The sequence below is a fragment of the Bactrocera neohumeralis genome, chromosome 5, assembly GCF_024586455.1.
Source record: "Bactrocera neohumeralis isolate Rockhampton chromosome 5, APGP_CSIRO_Bneo_wtdbg2-racon-allhic-juicebox.fasta_v2, whole genome shotgun sequence".
Classification (NCBI taxonomy): Eukaryota; Metazoa; Arthropoda; class Insecta; order Diptera; family Tephritidae; genus Bactrocera; species Bactrocera neohumeralis.
The window spans coordinates 3182925-3202776 of NC_065922.1; the positions used below are offsets into that span (position 1 = coordinate 3182925).

A 19852-nucleotide genomic window follows, 5' to 3' on the forward strand; every position below is an offset into this window, starting at 1 on the left:
CATCCGTTGGCTTTGGACATATTATTTTTTATTCCCTTTGCTTTAAAAAAGAAATAGATTTCAACATTTGTTTAATATTTAAAATCAAAAAAATTTACTTTCATTTCCCCTCGATGGATAATGTTGTGATAAAGAGATGATATTTAGGGACTACAGTAGAAGTGATTGAAGGTGTTAGGTTCTTGAAAATCGTATGTAAATCATTTGTACCCACCTTAAGACTCACCCTTATATATTTAGTCCACCTCTGAATTTAATTATACATGCAATTACCTTTATCTAACTAGCAATGCCACATTAATACCATCCAGATATGAATACTTTCTCTTTATTTACTGTTATTAACAGTATAAGTGAACTATAAACTTGTTACCCATAGTACATATGTTTCTTATATAAATGCTGAATGTGCGCCAATAAATAAAAATAAAAACATGAATTATTATCATTATTATAACCCATTATCTAAGTATTTACATTGTACTAGTTTCATTACAAATTCGGGAAATTGTTTGCCCTTAGTCGGTCTTTCAGTTCTTTACCATTTGAATTCTTTTTTTCATCGCTGGGACTAAAGACCTTAATAAGAAGATAGGTTGTTTCTACATAGATCATCGGAAACCAACTCAATGTCCTTTGTGAATTGTCCGATTGAGCCAGCTTCACTCATCTCATGCAAAATATTATGAAGAACGAAATGAAAGATTTGTAACGGAACGGCACGTACGCTCGCCTCGTTCTAAAACGCAATTGTTATATATAAATATGTATTTAGCTAATATATAAGAATGTACATATGTACACATAAGTTATCAAAGCTCATAAATATTTACAATTTTATTAATTTTCTATTCTCTCATTGGAAATTCATTGTGCACGAACCTTGAACTTTATGACGCCTTCAATTGCACCTTGCAGCAACGCCATCTGTCGGATTCCCAGGTGAATAATAGAAGATCGAAAACGCTGAGGAACGGTCAATTAATCGATGCGAAATGGTCAGGAGTTCAGGTAAGACACTGTATTTGATAATATTCAAAAACAAAAGCAAAGAAATTGAATAAGAACAATAGAACACAATATAGCAACGGTTCTATAGGCTTTCGCCGTTTTTAAGGTCAATTCAGCAAACACTTGAGTATCTTTAAGTGGTTATACACAGTTACAAGGCCGAAATAAGCAATTTTTTCGAGAGTTTTTTTCTGAGAAAACTTTTAAATGCATAGTATATAACTGTACTTCAAGACTTAGTATAAGTAAAAATATTTATTCGGAAAGGAACTACAGCTGATCTCCGGGAGCTCCTCTCAAAAAAGGCGTTTTGCGGTGGCCACTTTATCTCTGAACTGAATCCACTGGAAATAAAAAAAACAGATTTCGTTAAAGTAATGTTTAAAATTGGTAATTAATTGGAGGAATAAGCAAAATAAATTTTTCATAAAATAAAATCGATTTTTGATCAAAATTTCAGACTTAAATTATTTATGAAAAAATATTAATCGGTGATAAAAGTTCTTCTCTTCTAAAAAATACATATATTTAAGAACCTCGAATTAAAATTTGATATTAATCGATTTGGCCATTTTCGAGTAATGTTGGCCACCGACTTTGAAGACACCATTTTAAGAAAAACGCGTTTAAAGTTTGGTCTTGTACTTCCAAGCACTCCGAAACGCCTTTTCAAATTTGTATTTAACTTCGAAAATATTCACCGGAACGATAAGATTTCTGTGTGTATTTTTAAATGTACTTCAAGAAAATAAAATAAAATCTAAAAAATGAAATTCTAACTATATATAACCTCTTAAGTACATGCCATTATTATCTATATATGTATGTATGTTTCGGAAAAGGACTATATATTTGAGTGTACTCATCGACAGGTTGGCGATGTGATACGTCTGGAGAACAACCAATTCGTGGCAGCCGATATCCTCCTGCTGACAACGTCCGAACCGAATGGCTTGTGTTTCATCGAAACAGCCGAATTGGATGGCGAAACGAATTTAAAATGTAAGCAATGCTTGCCAGAGATCACTGAATTGGGTCAGCGGCATGATCTTCTGTGGAACTTTAATGGTGAAATCATCTGCGAGCGGCCAAATAACTTGCTGAACAAGTTCGAGGGCACACTCATATGGCGAAACCAGAGGTACGCGCTCGACAATGAGAAAATCCTACTTAGAGGCTGTGTACTACGCAATACGCAATGGTGCTACGGTGTTGTCATATTTGCGGGCAAGGACACAAAACTAATGCAGAACTCGGGCAAAACACAATTCAAAAGCACTGGCGTTGATAGACTGTTAAATTTTATAATAATCGGGGTGCGTCGAAATCCTTTTTTTAACAAATGTTTTAATTTATTATTGTATGTTTTAAAAATATATTTTTTTTTCATGTTTTAGATAGTACTTTTTCTACTTTCTATATGTGCGTTCTTCACGTTGGCCTGTGCCATTTGGGAAAGCTTTATTGGTCAGCATTTTCAGGTAAAAGGCTTGCTAATACATTAATAGCGAATGTACTAAAACTGGAATTAGCATTTCTAAGCTGAGATTTTTTTTAAATTTGTTTTCTTAAACGAATTTGCTTCATTTTGAGATATTTCACTTATGTACATATTTTAATATTTTTTGTTGTTTGTATCCATAAGTTTCCGATGCATTTCTGTTTAATTTTACAGGTATACTTACCATGGGAGAACATCATACCAAAAAATGTTGCACAAGGCTCCACCGTTATTGGTCTGTTGGTTTTCTTTTCCTATGCAATCGTCTTAAATACAGTTGTGCCAATATCTCTCTACGTTTCAGTAGAGGTAAGCCAAAATTACTTTTATGCGCAAACATAGTACATAGTTATCACCACGTTCCTTTCCTCTCTGCGCAGGTTATACGTTTCGCGCAATCATTTCTCATCAATTGGGATGAAGAAATGTACTATGAACGCTCGAAAACTCATGCCAAAGCACGTACCACCACACTCAACGAGGAGTTGGGGCAAATACAATATATATTTTCGGATAAAACTGGCACACTAACACAAAATATAATGACATTCAACAAATGCAGTATTAACGGTCGCACCTACGGCGACGTGTTTGATTTTCGTACGGGTGAAGTTATCGAGGTCACAGACGTAAGTAATCACTGAACACCACTACTCCATTTGAAAAGAGAACGCGTCCGTAACAAAATGTGTATATAAGTTCTTACTAACCAGTTTGGGCTCTTCTCTAGACCCTGGCTTTTTCTGCTCTTAAACTACTTATTACACATATACAAACACACACTTCTCTACCAAAGAAGGAAAATTATAAGAATTAAAGTTATTTCTAAAACCAAATATCCTTCACACTAACGATTTCTTCTAACACTCATTATAATTGGCAGCCACAAAGGTTTGCATGCGGTTAAAAACAAAAATAGTAAAATATATTTACAAATAAACCCAAATCATTCTAATATCATTTTGGGAGTAATATAATTATATAAATAAAGGAATTCGAAAATATTACGAATAAGGCCTCGCTTGGCATCATTTTCAGTCAAGAAATTGCGCTTCAACTAATTCTATTCAAAAGACGACACAACTTCTTTAAATGCACATTTTTATGTAAATATCCTATCTGCACAAGTTTTAAGTTTAAGAAAAATCTAAGTTCGCATTTTGACTGTGAATAGAAAAGTAGTCGCCTTAGGCGATTTTGGCACACTACCGAGCGCTAACATACCCTCTCACACACGAGTTCCTCTCAAAGAATTTGAATTAGGGGCATCCTTCCAGTGCTTCCCACATCTTCACTCTCCTGCTATTCACATCAGCTGCCCCCCCACATGTGATGTAGTTATCTTTTTGAAAATTGTTATGAAACTTTTGAATTTTGTTCTTAGTAAACGAAAATCCTTAAACCATATTCCTCGTTGTAGAAGCAAAAATATGTACAGAATTGCAACAGTAAAATGAGTGGCAACAATGCCAGCAACAAAAGCACACCGGCACCAACAATACTATTGCACAGCGCCGAAGTACATCCGAAGAGCACAATTATGGTCTCCAGTCCCGCGGAAGGTGGCACTGCTGATACCTCTATAGCACCACCAAGCTTAACAACAACACCCAAAGAAATCCCATTGCCCATCGCTACAACAACGACCACTCAAGCTGTGGTGAATCCGTTGGATGATGACGGCAAACCATCTCCAACGAACAACCAGCGACATGTCCAATATGACGAGAGTTCCATTGGCACGACAGTCTCGGAAGCGAATGCGCACCAGTCACCAACATGCGAAATACGAAGCCCGTTCTCCACGCTGTCCAATTCAGGCGATAAAGTAATGATATTCGGTGACTCTGCACCGCCGCATAGGGCACTGATTGTGTCTTACAACAACAGTAATACCACATGCTGTACACCCATAACCAATGCTTGCACCAGCACCAAGAAATCACCGTCGATCAACACAACACTACTGCCATTGACGATAGTGAATACACCAACAACATCTACACCAACATTATCACCAACATCAACAAGATCATCCTCATCATTGAGATTGTCATCGTCAACATCATCGCTTACACAAATAACAAGAACAATGCACTCAGATTCGCTTTCGCAAATAGCGGCCTTTTTAAACGAACCACCATCGCCCACCAGCACCTCATCAAGCACACGAAAAGCAAGCCTTAGAACAAATACGAAAAACATCGGCAAAACGAGTGTGCAATGTTCCACCTGCAACTGCCGCCAAGTTCTGAAACAGTCACGCTCACAAGGCAGCATGACATCCAAGTTAAAGTCGAACCTAAAATCGCAGTCTAAAACTAAGCTAAAGCAAAAATGTGGCAATTGTACAAAATGCACTCACCAAAACCACAATAAAAGCGTCCGCATCAACACCGACACCGACACGAACAGCAAGAGCAAGAGCAATTGCAAAAACAGTAACAACACCACCACAACAAGCACCGACAATGTATTTAATCTTTACGCCACCGAGTGGAGCTCGTCCCACCACCAACAAGTGCACGTATGCATGCGTTTTGTACTTGACTAAATGTATTATGTTCGCTCGAGCAGTCGAAGTCCTAGTCTCAGTGGCTTAAACTCGTCATGCACCTTAGAAACCCGTGTTTGCTTTGAGTTCTCAAATTCTTTTCAGTTTTCGAAAACCTGTCCTCAGCCTAACTGCTTTTATGTCGCTGAATTTTTGTTTCTTTATAATTTTGCACGATTCTTCTGAAATAGGTAGTTGCATAAGTATATGGCTAAGTTATTTAGTCTTCTAACTAATTAAATTGTCTAAGGATATGTATTTAACCAACTGCTAAACTGGCCCTTGCGCCAAAAAACGTTCAAAATGCTTCATCTAATTTCAAATCCAAAATCCAACAGCATGGCCCTGCTTTCGATCCACTAAGATGTATTACATCTTAATATATACATATACATATACCCATAATTAATAACCGTTTTTAAGCTCTTTCTTGTATTTATGGTACACCAAAGCGAATTGAAAATATAAAGTTATACAAGCACTCATAATTCCATCGGCAACAAATTAAACCAATATATGTACATAATAAAAACACGGTCACGCTTAGTACATTTACATACATACATACATATTTGTATATCATAGACACATACATTCCTAATTGTAAATGCATACATTTCGACATGCTACTATTGTGACATTCACACTCATGATATAACCAAATAGCTTAACTCATATTTGTGACGTATTTTTCAAGGCTCTTGAACCGGTTGACTTTTCGGCGAATCCGGAATTCGAGTCAGACTTTCGTTGGTACGACAGGACACTGCTGGATGCAGTCCGTTCTGACGAGGAGCATTCGCAAAATTTTTTCCGCTTGCTCGCGCTTTGTCACACCGTGATGCCCGAGTATGTGGAGGGGCGGCTAGAATATCAGGCGCAAAGTCCCGACGAGGCAGCTCTGGTGTCGGCAGCGCGAAACTTCGGTTTCGTGTTCCGTTCACGAACGCCGAATAGTATAACCATAGAAGTGAAAGGGAACCGAGAGGTGAGCAGCTTATTATGGCCATGCGAATATAATAAATTTATTTATTTTTTTGCAGGAGTATGAGCTTCTGAATATTATAGACTTTAATAACGTCCGCAAGCGTATGTCGGTGATATTGAGACGAGGTGATGACATTATACTGTACTGCAAAGGTGCTGACAATGTGATTTATGATAGATTAAGTACTAGTCAAAATGATATTAAGGCGCGTACTCAGGATCATTTGAATGTAAGTTTCCGACTAAAATTCAGTTTCAACAAATACATTTGAGTTTTTCAATTGCTTGATCTATCAATTTGAGCTGAACCAATGTGAAGCCTATTATTCGTCAAGCAGCTTAATATCGTTTTTTATTTAATTCGAATAATGTTATTTACAGAAATTCGCTGGCGAAGGTTTACGAACGCTGGTACTCGCCGAAAGACGTCTTGACGAAACCTACTACATGGACTGGTCGCAGCGTCAACAAATAGCGGCAGTTTCCCTAGATGCGCGCGAAGAGAAGCTAAACGCCATGTACGAGGAGATCGAAAGCGACTTGATACTTGTCGGTGTGACGGCGATCGAAGACAAATTGCAGGATGGTGTACCTCAAACGATAGCCAACCTACAAATGGCCGGTATAAAAATTTGGGTACTGACCGGTGACAAACAAGGTGCGTAGACGTACATAAGTGGAAACTATAACACAGCAAATTTATTTCCAAACCTTTATTTAGAAACGGCAATAAATATTGGCTACTCCTGTCAATTATTAACCGATGAATTAGCCGATGTCTTCATCGTGGACGGCAGTTCACTGGAGGAAGTCAACAAACAATTGCGCCAATTCCGTGAATCGGTGCGAATTCTCAATCGATTTAGACCAACGCGTAAGCACTGATGAGAAGCACGCTCAATGAAGTCATACTAATTTGAATCAATCTTTCTTTCTATAATCTTCGCTTATCTGCTTGCAGCGCTGGAGCCGACAGTTAACTTGAATCTGAATTTAAATGGTGCGAATAGTGCCGATCGGAACTCAACTGTGATGTATGGCACTGGATTGCGTACACGGACCTCGCCGCCGCCAGCGCCAGCGATATCGGTGGTTACCTTTAGGTGGGATGATGACAAAATTAAGCATAATAAGGGCGAACCGGACAGGTAGAGGGAACTCCAAAACAAACGCCACACATTTACACCTACCTACAAAACACTATCTATTTCTCTGCTACCCCTCTACGTTTTTCGTTTAATTTATTTTATTTTTTCTCAACGAAACCGAAAGTTCGATGATTTTAACTATTCTTCTAGTTATCATTTAAATTTAAATATCCTACTGAAATGCTTGAGATTGACATGAAAAACTACAATTTTCTAAATTTCGAGCTTCAACTTCACAAAATTATGCATATACGTAAATAATTGGTGTTATTTCGTAGATATATATCGTACAAGTAGTATATGGTCACGAGGCAATGTTTTATTTTTGGTTATTCACTTGAATTAATAATTACGTTAACCTCAGTAAATAAAAATGGAAAATTTTAGCTGAATATATGTAGCTCCAAAAAGTTAGCCCCACAATTGTATCCACATTTTTAACAGTTGTTTTTAATGTACATTTCGATATGTTTACACCTTCCCTTTGGCAATTTTACCATTCACAAAGGGCCAATGCTTATTGAAAGTTTCTTCATCCGGTTTTATATGGTCTATACACCATCACTAGAATCTGTATTTCTAAGCCATTCAATACAGTTTTCAGTACATTTTAATACTCGCACGTTTGTATTATTGGCAAATGTTGGCACCGGGCTTATGAGTAATATTTCCAAGTAATTTAGTATAGCAGATTGTATGCTTATTATTAAAATAGCCAGAATAAGGACATACATACTTTTACTTTATCTATATCTAATTGTTTCCATAAGCGTCTGCCTCTGTGATGAGGCGTCTTGGACCGATCCATTGAGATTTCATACAAATTTTAATTTACCTCTGTTGAAATTATTCCCACTTTCCCGACCATTTACTAAACTAAATTCGATATAGTTGGTGTTGAATCTTGCAACCCATCAAGGTAGAGTCCCACACGCAGCGCACTAGTATACAGCTGATCTTGTTTCAGTTATCAAAGTCTTACAATATTTGTCGCCAAATCAACAATTGTCAGTTTTAGATAAATGAAAAGAGAATTTAAGGTTGAGGATATACATTTTGTAGCGTATGTATGTAAATCTTTAATTTTTAATTTCCACCAAATTAATTAATGCTAAGAACACAAACTCTTTACATACTTATACATTGATTCCAAAGAAATCTGCAACTTAAAGATATTGCAATCGATGATTCGATTTCATTGTACAAGGATGATCCCCTCTATTGGTACTTGTTTCGCCCGGAAAGTAAATACTTGTTCCTTCATACAAATTTTTTAACACATTTAATAATTATATTTAATCACGCATTGTTGTTCGTTTCAATATTCGTTGTTAAAAACATTGCAAAACTTGCATTTCTATATAGTCTTATATTCATACTTATATACACATACATGCATACATACATAGAATAGTTTTTGAGTATTAATTGTCAGCTTCTTTTTGTGCATTTACCTCGCTTTTCATGCATCATTCAAGGCGTCATATTGTTGCTGTTGCTTTTGTTATTGTTGAAAGCTTAAATAATGTTTTTTTAACTTTTACGTTGATTGTGTATGTATGTATGATTTTAACACATGTAAGTCTTATTTCTGAGAGCTATCAAACGCAAAATAGCGATATACATATGTATTTATTAAAAGCCTTTAGAAACTAGAAAATTTGTTGCGTTGCTTTTGTTAACTAAATGTTTCGTCCTGTTTATTAATCAATATCAATGATGTGTCAATCGCTCCTAATTTGCATCACCCAATACACACATACAGTCACTCAAAAAGTTGAACTTAAGAATCGAATTAAAGCGTCGCTTCATTGAGTCAATTCGCGACTTCTTCATAAACTTATGAGTGTGTGGTCAATTCGCTAATTGACTCAATTAGTGGCTGTCTGCAACATCCACTTACTCCCAACAAATATCGAAGGGGTAAATGTACTTATGTTGAAAACACTCACAGATACTTATGCCGGTATTCTGCTTGTCACGATTGTCTCATGTCTCTAATTGCCACAATCGTAGTTTAGTGACTCTGTTAGTCAGGTATTCTGGCAGATACAGTATACTACTATAAAGTACTAACAGAGTCACTAAACTACGATTGTGACAATTAGAGACATGAGACAATCGTGACAAGCAGAATACCGGCATTAGTGAGTTTAACAAAATTGAGCTGAAGTGTGAAAAGTGTCATTTGCCATTTTGTCGCTCACCCGCATGATCTATGTAAATACATATGTGCGCTCATACATTTCTCCCGCCTGCTCTCATGTTCTGTCTGCTGTCCTTGTACAAAGTATCATTTATGCGTTTATTTTAATTTTCTCTATGTGTACCTCTGAGGACATTCAATATTTGGCAAAATGTTAACGGTTAATATTATTAATCCACTGCAGCGCTGAATGCAATGAACTGTATGACAATATTGAGAAGGGTGAAGACGGTTCGAGCGGGTTACATCCGGATGAAATCATTGAGGAGAATACAGGATTCGCTATTGTTGTGAATGGACATTCGCTTGTCTACTGCCTCTCTCCGGAATTGGAATCAAAGTAAGTCCTTTCACTCGGTTTCCTTCGATAACACTTCTCATAATTTCTTTGCCGTTTCCATAAATATCATATTTCTTATTCTATTATCCCATACCATTCCACCGGTCAATTTATTTTCATTAATTAGTATTATTGAATTTTTCTCTATGGCACTTAATTCAGATTCCTGGATGTGGCTTCACAGTGCAAGGCCGTTATTTGCTGCCGCGTTACGCCTCTGCAAAAAGCCTTGGTGGTAGAATTGATTAAGCGCGCGAAGAATGCCGTAACACTGGCAATCGGCGATGGTGCCAATGACGTTTCAATGATAAAAGGTAATGCAACTGCTCCAGAATTTTCGGCTACCAAGTATCCAAGATACCATATGTTAATGTGTATAATTACAGCTGCTCACATAGGCGTTGGCATCTCCGGCCAAGAGGGCTTGCAAGCGGTACTGGCCAGCGACTATTCGATAGCGCAGTTCCGCTACTTGGAGCGTCTCCTGCTCGTCCATGGCCGTTGGTCATACTATCGCATGTGTAAATTCTTGCGGTATTTTTTCTATAAGAATTTTGCATTTACTTTGTGCCACTGCTGGTATTCGTTCTTTTGTGGCTTTAGCGCCCAGGTATTTACCCACATAAATAAATTTAAAAAAAAAAAAATATTCCTAATGATGAGTGTATTTTGAATATGCAGACGGTGTTCGACCCAATGTTCATATCAGTATACAATTTGTTCTATACCTCACTGCCGGTGCTAGCTTTGGGGGTATTCGAGCAAGATGTCTCCGACAAACACAGCATAGAATATCCAAAGTTATATACACCCGGACTGAAAAGTCAACTGTTTAACACGCGCGAATTCGTTTACAGTGTTCTTCATGGTGCCTTCAGTTCGCTCATATTATTCTTAATACCATACGGTAATAAACATTTTGTGATATAGTGATATACCATTTTCGAATCGTATTAAATAAATGTATATGCTGGACTTTCAGGCACTTATAAGGATGGAATCTCGCCAAATGGACTCATACTGAGCGATCACATGACCTTGGGCGCGGTTGTGGCCACCATTCTCATAATCGATAACACAGCACAGGTACATACATACTCCTATATACACACCTCTATATATTCAAACAATTTTTCTTTGATACGAATAAGAATTAATGTATGCATATATGTACATATATTCGTTAAATTCCTCAGATAGGCTTGTATACTTCATATTGGACGATATTTAATCACATCACCATCTGGGGCAGTTTGGTATGCTTTTTCGTCTTGGACTACTTTTATAATTATGTCTTCGGTGGCCCCTATGTAGGCTCACTGGCGATGGCCATGAAGGATTTGACCTTCTGGGCGACAATGGTAATAACCGTTATTGTGATAATGGCTCCTGTATTAGCCTATAAATTCTATCTAATCGATGTACACCCAAGTCTAGCTGATAAGGTAAGAAATTGCAGTAAATATTTGCTTAACTAGAAACTTGTATTTAACAATTATTCATTGTCTATCAGATACGACTGAAATGTCGAGTCAGCACACGCCAGTCACGGCAGAGTAACATGGTAATGCGAACACCTTCGGCGAGAAAGGCACGACGATCATTGCGCTCCGGTTACGCGTTTGCGCATCAGGTGAGTTCGATGATAGTTGTAGAAGATTTGCTGAAACATGTATCCCAAATAGTTTATGAGATGAGTTTATTAAATAAATGCATTCATGACGAGTACAAAATGATATTTTTTATGTTTGTTTATATTGCAAATTTATTGTACAGTTGGAGATAGTTTTTCGTTAACATTTTGGTTTATTGACTGCCAACAAAAATTGTGTTAAAATATACATTTGATCCGCTTGACGATTTTCAGGAAGGCTTTGGTCGACTTATTACCTCGGGCAAGATTATGCGAAAATTACCACAGGATTTCGCCTTTCCATTGGGCTTGGGCAGTAAAAAGTTGCAACCGCAAACGATGGATGGTAATGACGGAAGAAATAATCAAAACAATAATAATAGTACCCGAAGTAACAAAAATTCGTCGACAGGATACCTCAACGACACCGATGCCGAGAGCGCGGCTGGAGGTGGGAGTAGCAATGGCGCTCATAGCGACGAAAACGTAAGCCCTCGTGCACCTTGCCAAGACTTAGATACAATTAATCTTTAAGTTAATTATCGTATGTATGTATGTGTAGCGTAAAGAGAGTGAAAATTGAACGATTGGCAAGCATCGACAGTTCAATCCATATGACACCAAAAGAATAAACCAAAAAGCAAAATTAAATTGCACATTGCAAAGGAAAAAAGGAACTTGAATTATTATAATCAAGGCACAAGCGGAAAGTTTTAACATAATGCTGTAGCAATTAGTTCATAATTATTTAAGGACTCTACAATCAACTAGAAATCCCAAGAACGTTTATAGTCATAGAATTATGTTAACAATGTACGATCAGGTGATTGTGTTTAATTATCTACTATTTGTAAATATTTTGATAAACTAAACAAATAGTAAGAATAAATAACTGTATTATGAAATATGTAAGGCGGAAGATAAGAAATACAAAATTTATTAAATAAAAGCTTTAATCCTTAGTAAACAGCTTTATTGAGATCTGAATAAGTAATTCAATCATTTTATGCAGAAGTAATATTTTCATTCATTCACCTATTTTCATATGCATGTGCGTGCGTTATAAAGAAGTCCTTCAACATGGCTTAGTCCCAAGGTGAATGTACGAAATTCTTCTTATCTCTCAAAATATAAAATGAAATTTTTACAATTATATTAATGCATACAATATGTGAACAAGAATCTCAAAAGCCAGAGGCTAGAGAAGAGTGGCCGCGATACTTATACAAACTCAAAGATACTGCATACTTAGAAGAATAGAAGAACTCACAAGCATACGCAAACTCATAAAAAGAAAAATGTATAAATTCACAAATTTTTAACAATTTCTTGAAAATAGATTTTCAACTATATGATATGAGCATAGACCTAAAATTGTGCTTTAGTATATACACTATTTACATACCTAATAACTTTATAAAACACATTTTCTATAATGCTTATTTAATAAGAGACGTCAATAAATAAGGCAAACATGTTTATACTTTTTTATTAATTTCATGCTGTAAAAGAACTTTGTAATATACATACATACATACTATATTCTCTATATACACTTACACGAAAGTATCAAAAATAAGAAGAGGTTTTATGTATGTGTATTTCTGGACACAAATATAATAATCCAACTAGTCTTTTTGCAAGATATGATTTGTTCAATGGACCTAATCAATATAATGTCTGCTGTCGTCGTTCTCGATACATCCTTTGTATATGGCATCTGCTGACCACCATTTGGGCTGGTCCCATCCGAACAATAAACCTCCACAAAACTTCGAATAAAAAGAAACCCTTTTCGAAATAGTCTAGTTTTAGCAAATCTGTTAAGACATGTTCCAGAAAACATTATTATTTTCAATTGGATTTGTCGTTAATATTCCCGTGCATGTCAATTTATTTCAAAATTTTAAATAAGGAAAAGTATAATGTCAAATTGATTGGGATTTGCTCTAATTCTCTGTATTATGTTGTTCAACGCTAAGATTGTGACGAAGAGAAGGAATATTGGTAAGAGAACGATGACGAAACCGAAATAAGAGTGAATTAGCTTTAACAGTTTTAAGGCATATTTTTCAATTAAAAATTTTGTAAATTTAACTTGAATAAAAAAAAAATTAAAAATAATTTTGTTTTTACGTTAGGTTACCAGTCTTAACGTTCTTATACATGCATATTCAATGACGAAGAGAAATCAAATTACAATAAGCAAAATAGCATTTCATAAACATTCAAATTAATTTTTGTATATTTTCTTACTTACAAAGTTAACATTGTTTCAGTATACATATGTATGTATGTGAGCATAACATAACTTGTTTTAGGCGGTGTTTCCTTTCAAATAATTTTTGTTATAAAACTGGATCTTTTGATTTTTCCAACACAATTGACTCCCTATTGCACATTTGCAATAAAAAGAACAAAAAATTCTTATTTTATATGTAAACTTCCCAGTATGGACACTGAAATTATTTTACATTACCAGTGCATATGTCAATTGTTAATACACAATTATAGCGCAAATCTGTAAGCAGTCTCTAGTCACTATTTGAGTCATTTTGAGGTAAAGTCTAAATTCGCGACTAGTTGCTATTCAAAAAACAATCTCTAGTCTTTAGGCACAAAATATTGTTTCAAATTGAAAATCTCAAATTTAGAGACTTGTGACTGTATCACAGTACAGAATCGCTCGGTAAATTTAATATACAACAGAAATATAGATCAAATGAAATTGTTGGTTACCAATTTGATTTTTTGTACCAAAAAATGTAAATCGGTAGTGAAAATCTCTGTTGAAAATAGAGTCGTGCAGAAGGTTATCAAGTGTATATCAAAAGTTCACTTTTTAGACAATGTTTTTTAATTATTTTCTTTTTAAAAGTGTACAAAAATTAAGATCTGGGAGAAAATGTATTTTTCTTACCCATAATACAGAATAAAATATATGCATACATATATATATGTACATATATATTTAAATAAAGGGGTAGTACCGCTGAACGATATACATATGTAAAGCTAATTTCGCAATAGAATAAATCTAAAAATACATTATTTAAGACACAATTTTTTCTTTACAACAACACTGCAATATTTATTGAACTTTTAGTTAAACAAAATACTTACTTTTAAAATTGTATTTCTAAGTTAACTGCTTACGAAAAAGACGATCAATGTTTCATTGAAATAAGTATTACTAAACAAATAAAGTGGAAAGCATGTATCATTGAGAAATGAAATTATCCGTGGTGAGTTGTTACCTAAACATACAAAGCATTGTGATTAATTACAACTTTTTTTTATATAAAACCAAAACATCTGACGAGAAATCTTCAATCTTGCCCGCTCGCTTTACTTAGCTCGTCAATGTACATTGACGTCCGATGCGTATACAAAAACTAGCAAGTGTACTTATGTCCGTATGTAAGGTAGTGCTTATAGTAGGTTTACTCATATATACTATATATAGTTACACACATTCAGCGTTAGATGCTTTTTAATTGGCAATTTATCCGTAGGTGTGGTACACAGCGTACTCTTAGCGTTGAGTGTTGTAGAGACGCATGCGCTCCGTTATCATTGTTGTACCTATTCAAAACGTATTTATAAGGCGCTAAATTTTTGAACATTGATGCTGAATATTGTTTTTAATAAAGAAAATTGTATTTTTACATATACTAAATTGTGTTTCTTTTTAACTTTTATATGTATTAATATAAGGAATAATAGTAATTAACAACAGATAAAACTAACAATTCACATATTCGAATTGTAATTAAAAAATATTATCATTATCAACCTATTGTAAACTTATTCAAAAAAGTTTCTTTGGCACGGTGCCACCTTCTAAGGCATCAATGAGTTTTCGTTTGAGGTTTGGTCTTTCCTCGACAGCCTGCTTGTTGCTCGAAGGCATTGGTAGTTTGTGCCCCATAGATGGTGCCGGTTTGTTGGAAAAGTATTTCATACATAATGCCTCCGTGCACGTGCAACGTTGTGCTGGATTAAGTGCCAATAATTTTTCCGCCAATACGATAAGATCATCAGGCGCAGCTGTGAAGATATGTTGTAAGGGAATTGCAGGAAACTGTTTGAATTGCATATAATCAGGTAATTTATTCAAATTCGGCCAAGTCTCCTCAGTGGGAGTGCCAAGGGCTTGGAAAATTTTCGTAAGCTGGTCAAGGTCTGAGTCGCCTGGCAAAAAAGGGACACGTAATAGCAATTCTGCAAGTATGCAGCCTACAGCCCAAATATCTATTCCCGTGCTATATTGGCGCGCGCCAAATAATAATTCGGGTGCCCTGTACCATCTTGTCACTACTTGATGTGTGTATATACGATTAGGTGAACCAAAAAATTTTGCCAGACCGAAATCACCAATTTTGAGTACACCGTCCGTATTAACCAATAAATTGTTTGGCTTCAAATCTCGATGCAGAATCCAGTTCATATGCAAATACTCTAAGCCTCGCAAAGTCATAATCATGTAAGCTTTTATATTTGCCTGTGTGAGTATAATTTTAGGGTCTTTAATGATAATTTCCAAATCGGTATCCATAAAGTCGAAAACTAATGATACATTTGATTTATGACCAAAAACGTCTACTAAACCAATAATATTCTCATGTTGCAGCTCATGTAGCAACTTAATTTCACGTAAAGCAGTGCGATTTATACCATCCTGAGCCTCTTCCCTGCTTCCTATTTTAATCTTTTTCACTGCGACAATCTGATCGGTGAGCACATCTCGCGCCTTATATACTGTGGCAAACTGAAAGGAGGCAATGAATTGTAGTAAACGTTACTAAACAACCTTGTGTATAGTGTGGTATATATTTAATATTTACCTGACCTTCGCCAAGAAATGCAATTTTCTCATAACGAGTTAGCTTTCCGTCCAACTGTTGCATTTATATTTTTTAAACTTTAGTAACAGATACAACAAATAAAAACTAGTGTTTAGCTATGATAGAAAGATAGTGGGTGATAGTATATTTTGTATTTAATCAACCGGCATGAAGACTGGTATTGACATAAATATTGCAATTATTTCCGTGCTTACCAGTTACACATTTATAATAATGCCAGTTTTAACTACAAGAGGGCGCTATACAAAGTAACGGACCATTTTCAAATTGAATTCTCAATTTTTTCGATAATTTCACCAAAACTGCTATGAAATTTGTTTTATAAATTTAAATAAATAATTGTCTAGATTTATTAAATAAAGTTAGGTCATTTACTTGAGAATGAGTAAAATTTTTGTTGCATAAAGGTATTGCCAACGAGAGATAATACAACTGTCAACAAATGTCAAAAATTCCGACTTGGTAACTTGGCGGATGTGTGAAAATGAACGAATTTGGCAGCACTACATGAACATGTTCTTTTTCTGGCGAACGCCATTACTGTCTGGAACGAAGGCAAATTTTCTGAGCTTAAAAGTAAGAAATTTGTAATTAGAAATAGTTGAAATATCAATTAAAGAACTCAATATTTAATCAAAACCATTAAGCTATTGAAAGAGTGAAAATTAAATGCTTATGTGATGAATTGTGACATGTTTAAATTTGAGGTTAAAACTCTTTGCGAAGCTACTGATTAAGTGTAACTTTTAACACAACTTCACACGTGTGCTTGTGATTTATTTCATGGTTTTACAAAATACATCCATCATATGTACAAGTGACCACAACTAATGAAATAAAAATATTAGAAAGTGATGAATAAGTCCACAACTAAAACCATGCACGCTACTTTATAGGCATATATGGTATTCAATTGGACAATATAAATACATATTGGTTAACTATTCCTCTTAAGGATATCGGCTAAAAGATAAAATCCTTAATAAAGTAATACCAACAAAGATATAATTACATTCATATAGGCATTTCACCGTCCATAACTAAAACCATATAAACTTAAATCTTTGGTATATGCGGTATTCAATTGGACCATAAAAAACTTATGATTAACTATTCCTCTTAAGGATATCGCCTTAAAGATATATTCCTTAATAAAGTTAAAAACCAACAGTAAATCATATCTTTGCAGAATTCAAATCAAAATACGTTCTAAACGCTGTCTCTAAATAACTTTCAATATTTTCAGAATGGCTGAAGTTGAAGAAAGTGTTGTTGAGAATTTCGACGAGCAACCGCCAATTGATACTGAGGGTGCTGAAACTCTCTTGGAAACAAATGTTGTGGCCACAACTGAATTGCCCGAAATCAAACTTTTCGGACGTTGGTCATGCGACGATGTCACCGTCAATGATATCTCTCTACAAGATTACATTTCCGTCAAAGAGAAATTCGCTCGCTACTTGCCACACTCTGCTGGTCGTTATGCAGCTAAGCGTTTCCGCAAGGCTCAATGCCCTATTGTCGAGCGTTTGACAAACTCACTTATGATGAAGGGTCGCAATAACGGTAAGAAATTGATGGCTTGCCGAATTGTCAAACACTCCTTCGAGATCATCCACCTGTTGACAGGAGAAAACCCACTACAGGTAATTATTTGTGCTAAATTTAAGAAATTATATAGAAAATTATGTCCCATGCTAAACTGTTATAGAGAAACTTGAACTTCTATGATCAGGTAGAATGAGGACGCATATTAAATAATATACTCCATATATTTAATATTTTTGGTAAAAAAAAATATTAATTTGCTGGAGTATTTAACATTGTTTTTATTGTGAATCTACATGTATTTGATAATGTTGATTACAAAATTTTTCAGATTCTCGTAAGCGCCATTATCAACTCAGGTCCCCGTGAAGATTCGACCCGTATTGGTCGTGCTGGTACCGTACGTCGTCAAGCCGTCGATGTGTCGCCTCTGCGTCGCGTCAATCAAGTAAGCCATTCATCGCTTTATTTTCCATGCCTACTACAATACCATGTAAAAGTTTTGCATCTCCTTTACAAGGCTATAACACTAGGCTAAATGAAAGTCACATTTAAATACCCATAGCGTCAAAAAGTATTATCTGCTTTTGTCGCATGAACTAAATGAACATTGCAATCAATATAGTTTTTGTCCAGCTTATTACTCATTCTTTCATTGTATAAAGCTTGAGTTATGCTTCTGGACAAGAAAAAATGTAAAGCAGTTTTGATGAAGCAAATATATGTACATACATTTGATTCTAGACTGCTTTAGAACACACTCTACAGGAGTTAGTTTTTATACAAATATTCCATATAAATATTACTATATGTTTTCATTATTTGTTTTAGGCTATTTGGTTGTTGTGCACTGGTGCTCGTGAAGCTGCATTCAGAAACATCAAGACCATTGCTGAGTGCTTGGCTGATGAATTAATTAACGCTGCTAAGGTAATTGTCAAAGTATATTACTACGAAATGTTAAATAAATGTCAAATAAGATGCAGTAATTTAAAAGTGGTTGTATGAAATCCATTGTCTAGTATCGCCTTATCATATGCAGATTTTCATCCATTTAATTTTTATTACCAAATATGTCCTCTCTAATGCAAAACAATGTATATAACCAAATTGTTCTGCCTCGCTTGTGGACAAGATAAATATTTCTATTATCCTAGTGTCTAACCTTATTAAATGGTTGGATGCTTGAGAAACATAGAAAAACAACTTTGTACTTTTGTTAACAAATTAGTCCTCTCTAATGTAAAATAATGATCTTATCAAATTGTTTTGCCTCGCTTGTGGACAATATCAAAATTTCTATTATCCTAGCGTCTAACTTTGACGAATGGTGTGATGCTCGAGAAACATAGAAAAACAATTTTGTACTTTTGTTAACAAATTAGTCCTCTCTAATGTAAAACAATGATCTTATCAAATTGTTTTGCCTCGCTTGTGGACAATATCAAAATTTCTATTATCCTAGCGTCTAACCTTAGATAAATGGTGTGATGCTCGAGAAACATAGAAAAACAATTTTGTACTTTTGTTAACAAATTAGTCCTCTCTAATGTAAAACAATGATCTTATCAAATTGTTTTGCCTCGCTTGTGGACAAAATTAATGAAAGGTTTTATTATCCTAGCTCTCTAAAGTAATCAAGGATTTTTATTGTGCTTGAGAAACGTAAAACCACATTGCAAAATTGCTCATATCTATTTGAATTCAAAGATTTAGGACACATGTAATATACCGATTAAACTAATATTTATATGTTATGTTTTGTATTTTCAGGGATCATCTAACTCCTATGCTATCAAGAAGAAGGACGAGTTGGAACGTGTTGCTAAGTCCAACCGATAAGCACTACAGTTGTACATTAATTTTTGTGTACATTTTTTACACTTACAAAATTACAAAGATGATTTATTGAAAAAATAAAGAAAACAATATACAGTTTAGCTCAATTAGTATTATTTTTTTAACTTTTAAAATTTTCTTAATTTAAATTTAGTTTCATGCTTACAGTTTTTCCCAGTTGTTAGGTCATTGAAAACGATAGATAGAAAAAATTTAA

General features: G+C 34.9%; 3 protein-coding genes, 1 long non-coding RNA gene and 6 other non-coding genes across 19 annotated transcripts in view; 8 read left to right on the forward strand and 2 right to left on the reverse strand.

Moving 5' to 3' along the window:
- Positions 1 to 12859, forward strand: part of LOC126760224 (phospholipid-transporting ATPase ID) — a 44409-nt gene extending 31550 nt beyond the window's left edge. For 5 of the 10 annotated variants that reach the window (XM_050475698.1, XM_050475697.1, XM_050475689.1 and 2 more), the window contains exons 5-23: positions 919 to 1011; positions 1884 to 2327; positions 2409 to 2492; positions 2687 to 2821; positions 2893 to 3141; positions 3933 to 4340; positions 5764 to 6054; positions 6110 to 6283; positions 6435 to 6711; positions 6775 to 6927; positions 7015 to 7201; positions 9592 to 9747; positions 9910 to 10061; positions 10134 to 10357; positions 10429 to 10654; positions 10730 to 10833; positions 10944 to 11192; positions 11261 to 11380; positions 11615 to 12859. In XM_050475698.1, the coding sequence (XP_050331655.1) occupies positions 919 to 1011; positions 1884 to 2327; positions 2409 to 2492; positions 2687 to 2821; positions 2893 to 3141; positions 3933 to 4340; positions 5764 to 6054; positions 6110 to 6283; positions 6435 to 6711; positions 6775 to 6927; positions 7015 to 7201; positions 9592 to 9747; positions 9910 to 10061; positions 10134 to 10357; positions 10429 to 10654; positions 10730 to 10833; positions 10944 to 11192; positions 11261 to 11380; positions 11615 to 11914 (4026 nt within the window). In that variant the 3' untranslated portion in view covers positions 11915 to 12859. The remainder of the gene's footprint in view (positions 1 to 918; positions 1012 to 1883; positions 2328 to 2408; positions 2493 to 2686; positions 2822 to 2892; positions 3142 to 3932; positions 4341 to 5763; positions 6055 to 6109; positions 6284 to 6434; positions 6712 to 6774; positions 6928 to 7014; positions 7202 to 9591; positions 9748 to 9909; positions 10062 to 10133; positions 10358 to 10428; positions 10655 to 10729; positions 10834 to 10943; positions 11193 to 11260; positions 11381 to 11614) is intronic. The other 5 variants (XM_050475695.1, XM_050475692.1, XM_050475694.1 and 2 more) reach the window with 5 other exon arrangements.
- Positions 369 to 8490, reverse strand: LOC126760228 (uncharacterized). Its single transcript, XR_007667176.1, has 3 exons — positions 8338 to 8490; positions 883 to 1355; positions 369 to 739 (listed from the first exon to the last, which is right to left on the reverse strand). It is a non-coding gene; the product is annotated as an uncharacterized LOC126760228 (long non-coding RNA).
- A 2159-nt stretch (positions 12860 to 15018) lies between the features above and the next one.
- On the reverse strand, positions 15019 to 16407 carry LOC126760226 (cyclin-dependent kinase 7). Its single transcript, XM_050475699.1, has 2 exons — positions 16228 to 16407; positions 15019 to 16151 (listed from the first exon to the last, which is right to left on the reverse strand). Exons 1-2 carry the CDS (start codon positions 16288 to 16290, stop codon positions 15192 to 15194), a joined length of 1023 nt encoding a protein of 340 aa, XP_050331656.1. The 5' UTR covers positions 16291 to 16407; the 3' UTR covers positions 15019 to 15191.
- A 326-nt stretch (positions 16408 to 16733) lies between these two features.
- Positions 16734 to 19736, forward strand: LOC126758613 (40S ribosomal protein S5a). The gene is made up of 5 exons (XM_050472953.1): positions 16734 to 16824; positions 17495 to 17894; positions 18128 to 18244; positions 18628 to 18726; positions 19570 to 19736. The coding sequence occupies exons 2-5, from the start codon at positions 17496 to 17498 to the stop codon at positions 19636 to 19638; spliced, it is 684 nt and encodes a 227-aa protein (XP_050328910.1). The 5' UTR covers positions 16734 to 16824; position 17495; the 3' UTR covers positions 19639 to 19736.
- On the forward strand, positions 17102 to 17257 carry LOC126760847 (small nucleolar RNA psi18S-1854). The gene has a single exon (XR_007667267.1). It is a non-coding gene; the product is annotated as a small nucleolar RNA psi18S-1854 (small nucleolar RNA).
- LOC126760846 (small nucleolar RNA psi18S-1854) lies at positions 17272 to 17428 on the forward strand. The gene has a single exon (XR_007667266.1). It is a non-coding gene; the product is annotated as a small nucleolar RNA psi18S-1854 (small nucleolar RNA).
- On the forward strand, positions 18867 to 19004 carry LOC126760848 (small nucleolar RNA psi28S-1192). Its single transcript, XR_007667268.1, has one exon. It is a non-coding gene; the product is annotated as a small nucleolar RNA psi28S-1192 (small nucleolar RNA).
- On the forward strand, positions 19022 to 19158 carry LOC126760851 (small nucleolar RNA psi28S-1192). Its single transcript, XR_007667271.1, has one exon. It is a non-coding gene; the product is annotated as a small nucleolar RNA psi28S-1192 (small nucleolar RNA).
- On the forward strand, positions 19176 to 19313 carry LOC126760850 (small nucleolar RNA psi28S-1192). Its single transcript, XR_007667270.1, has one exon. It is a non-coding gene; the product is annotated as a small nucleolar RNA psi28S-1192 (small nucleolar RNA).
- Positions 19331 to 19475, forward strand: LOC126760849 (small nucleolar RNA psi28S-1192). The gene has a single exon (XR_007667269.1). It is a non-coding gene; the product is annotated as a small nucleolar RNA psi28S-1192 (small nucleolar RNA).
- Positions 19737 to 19852: the final 116 nt, after the last annotated feature.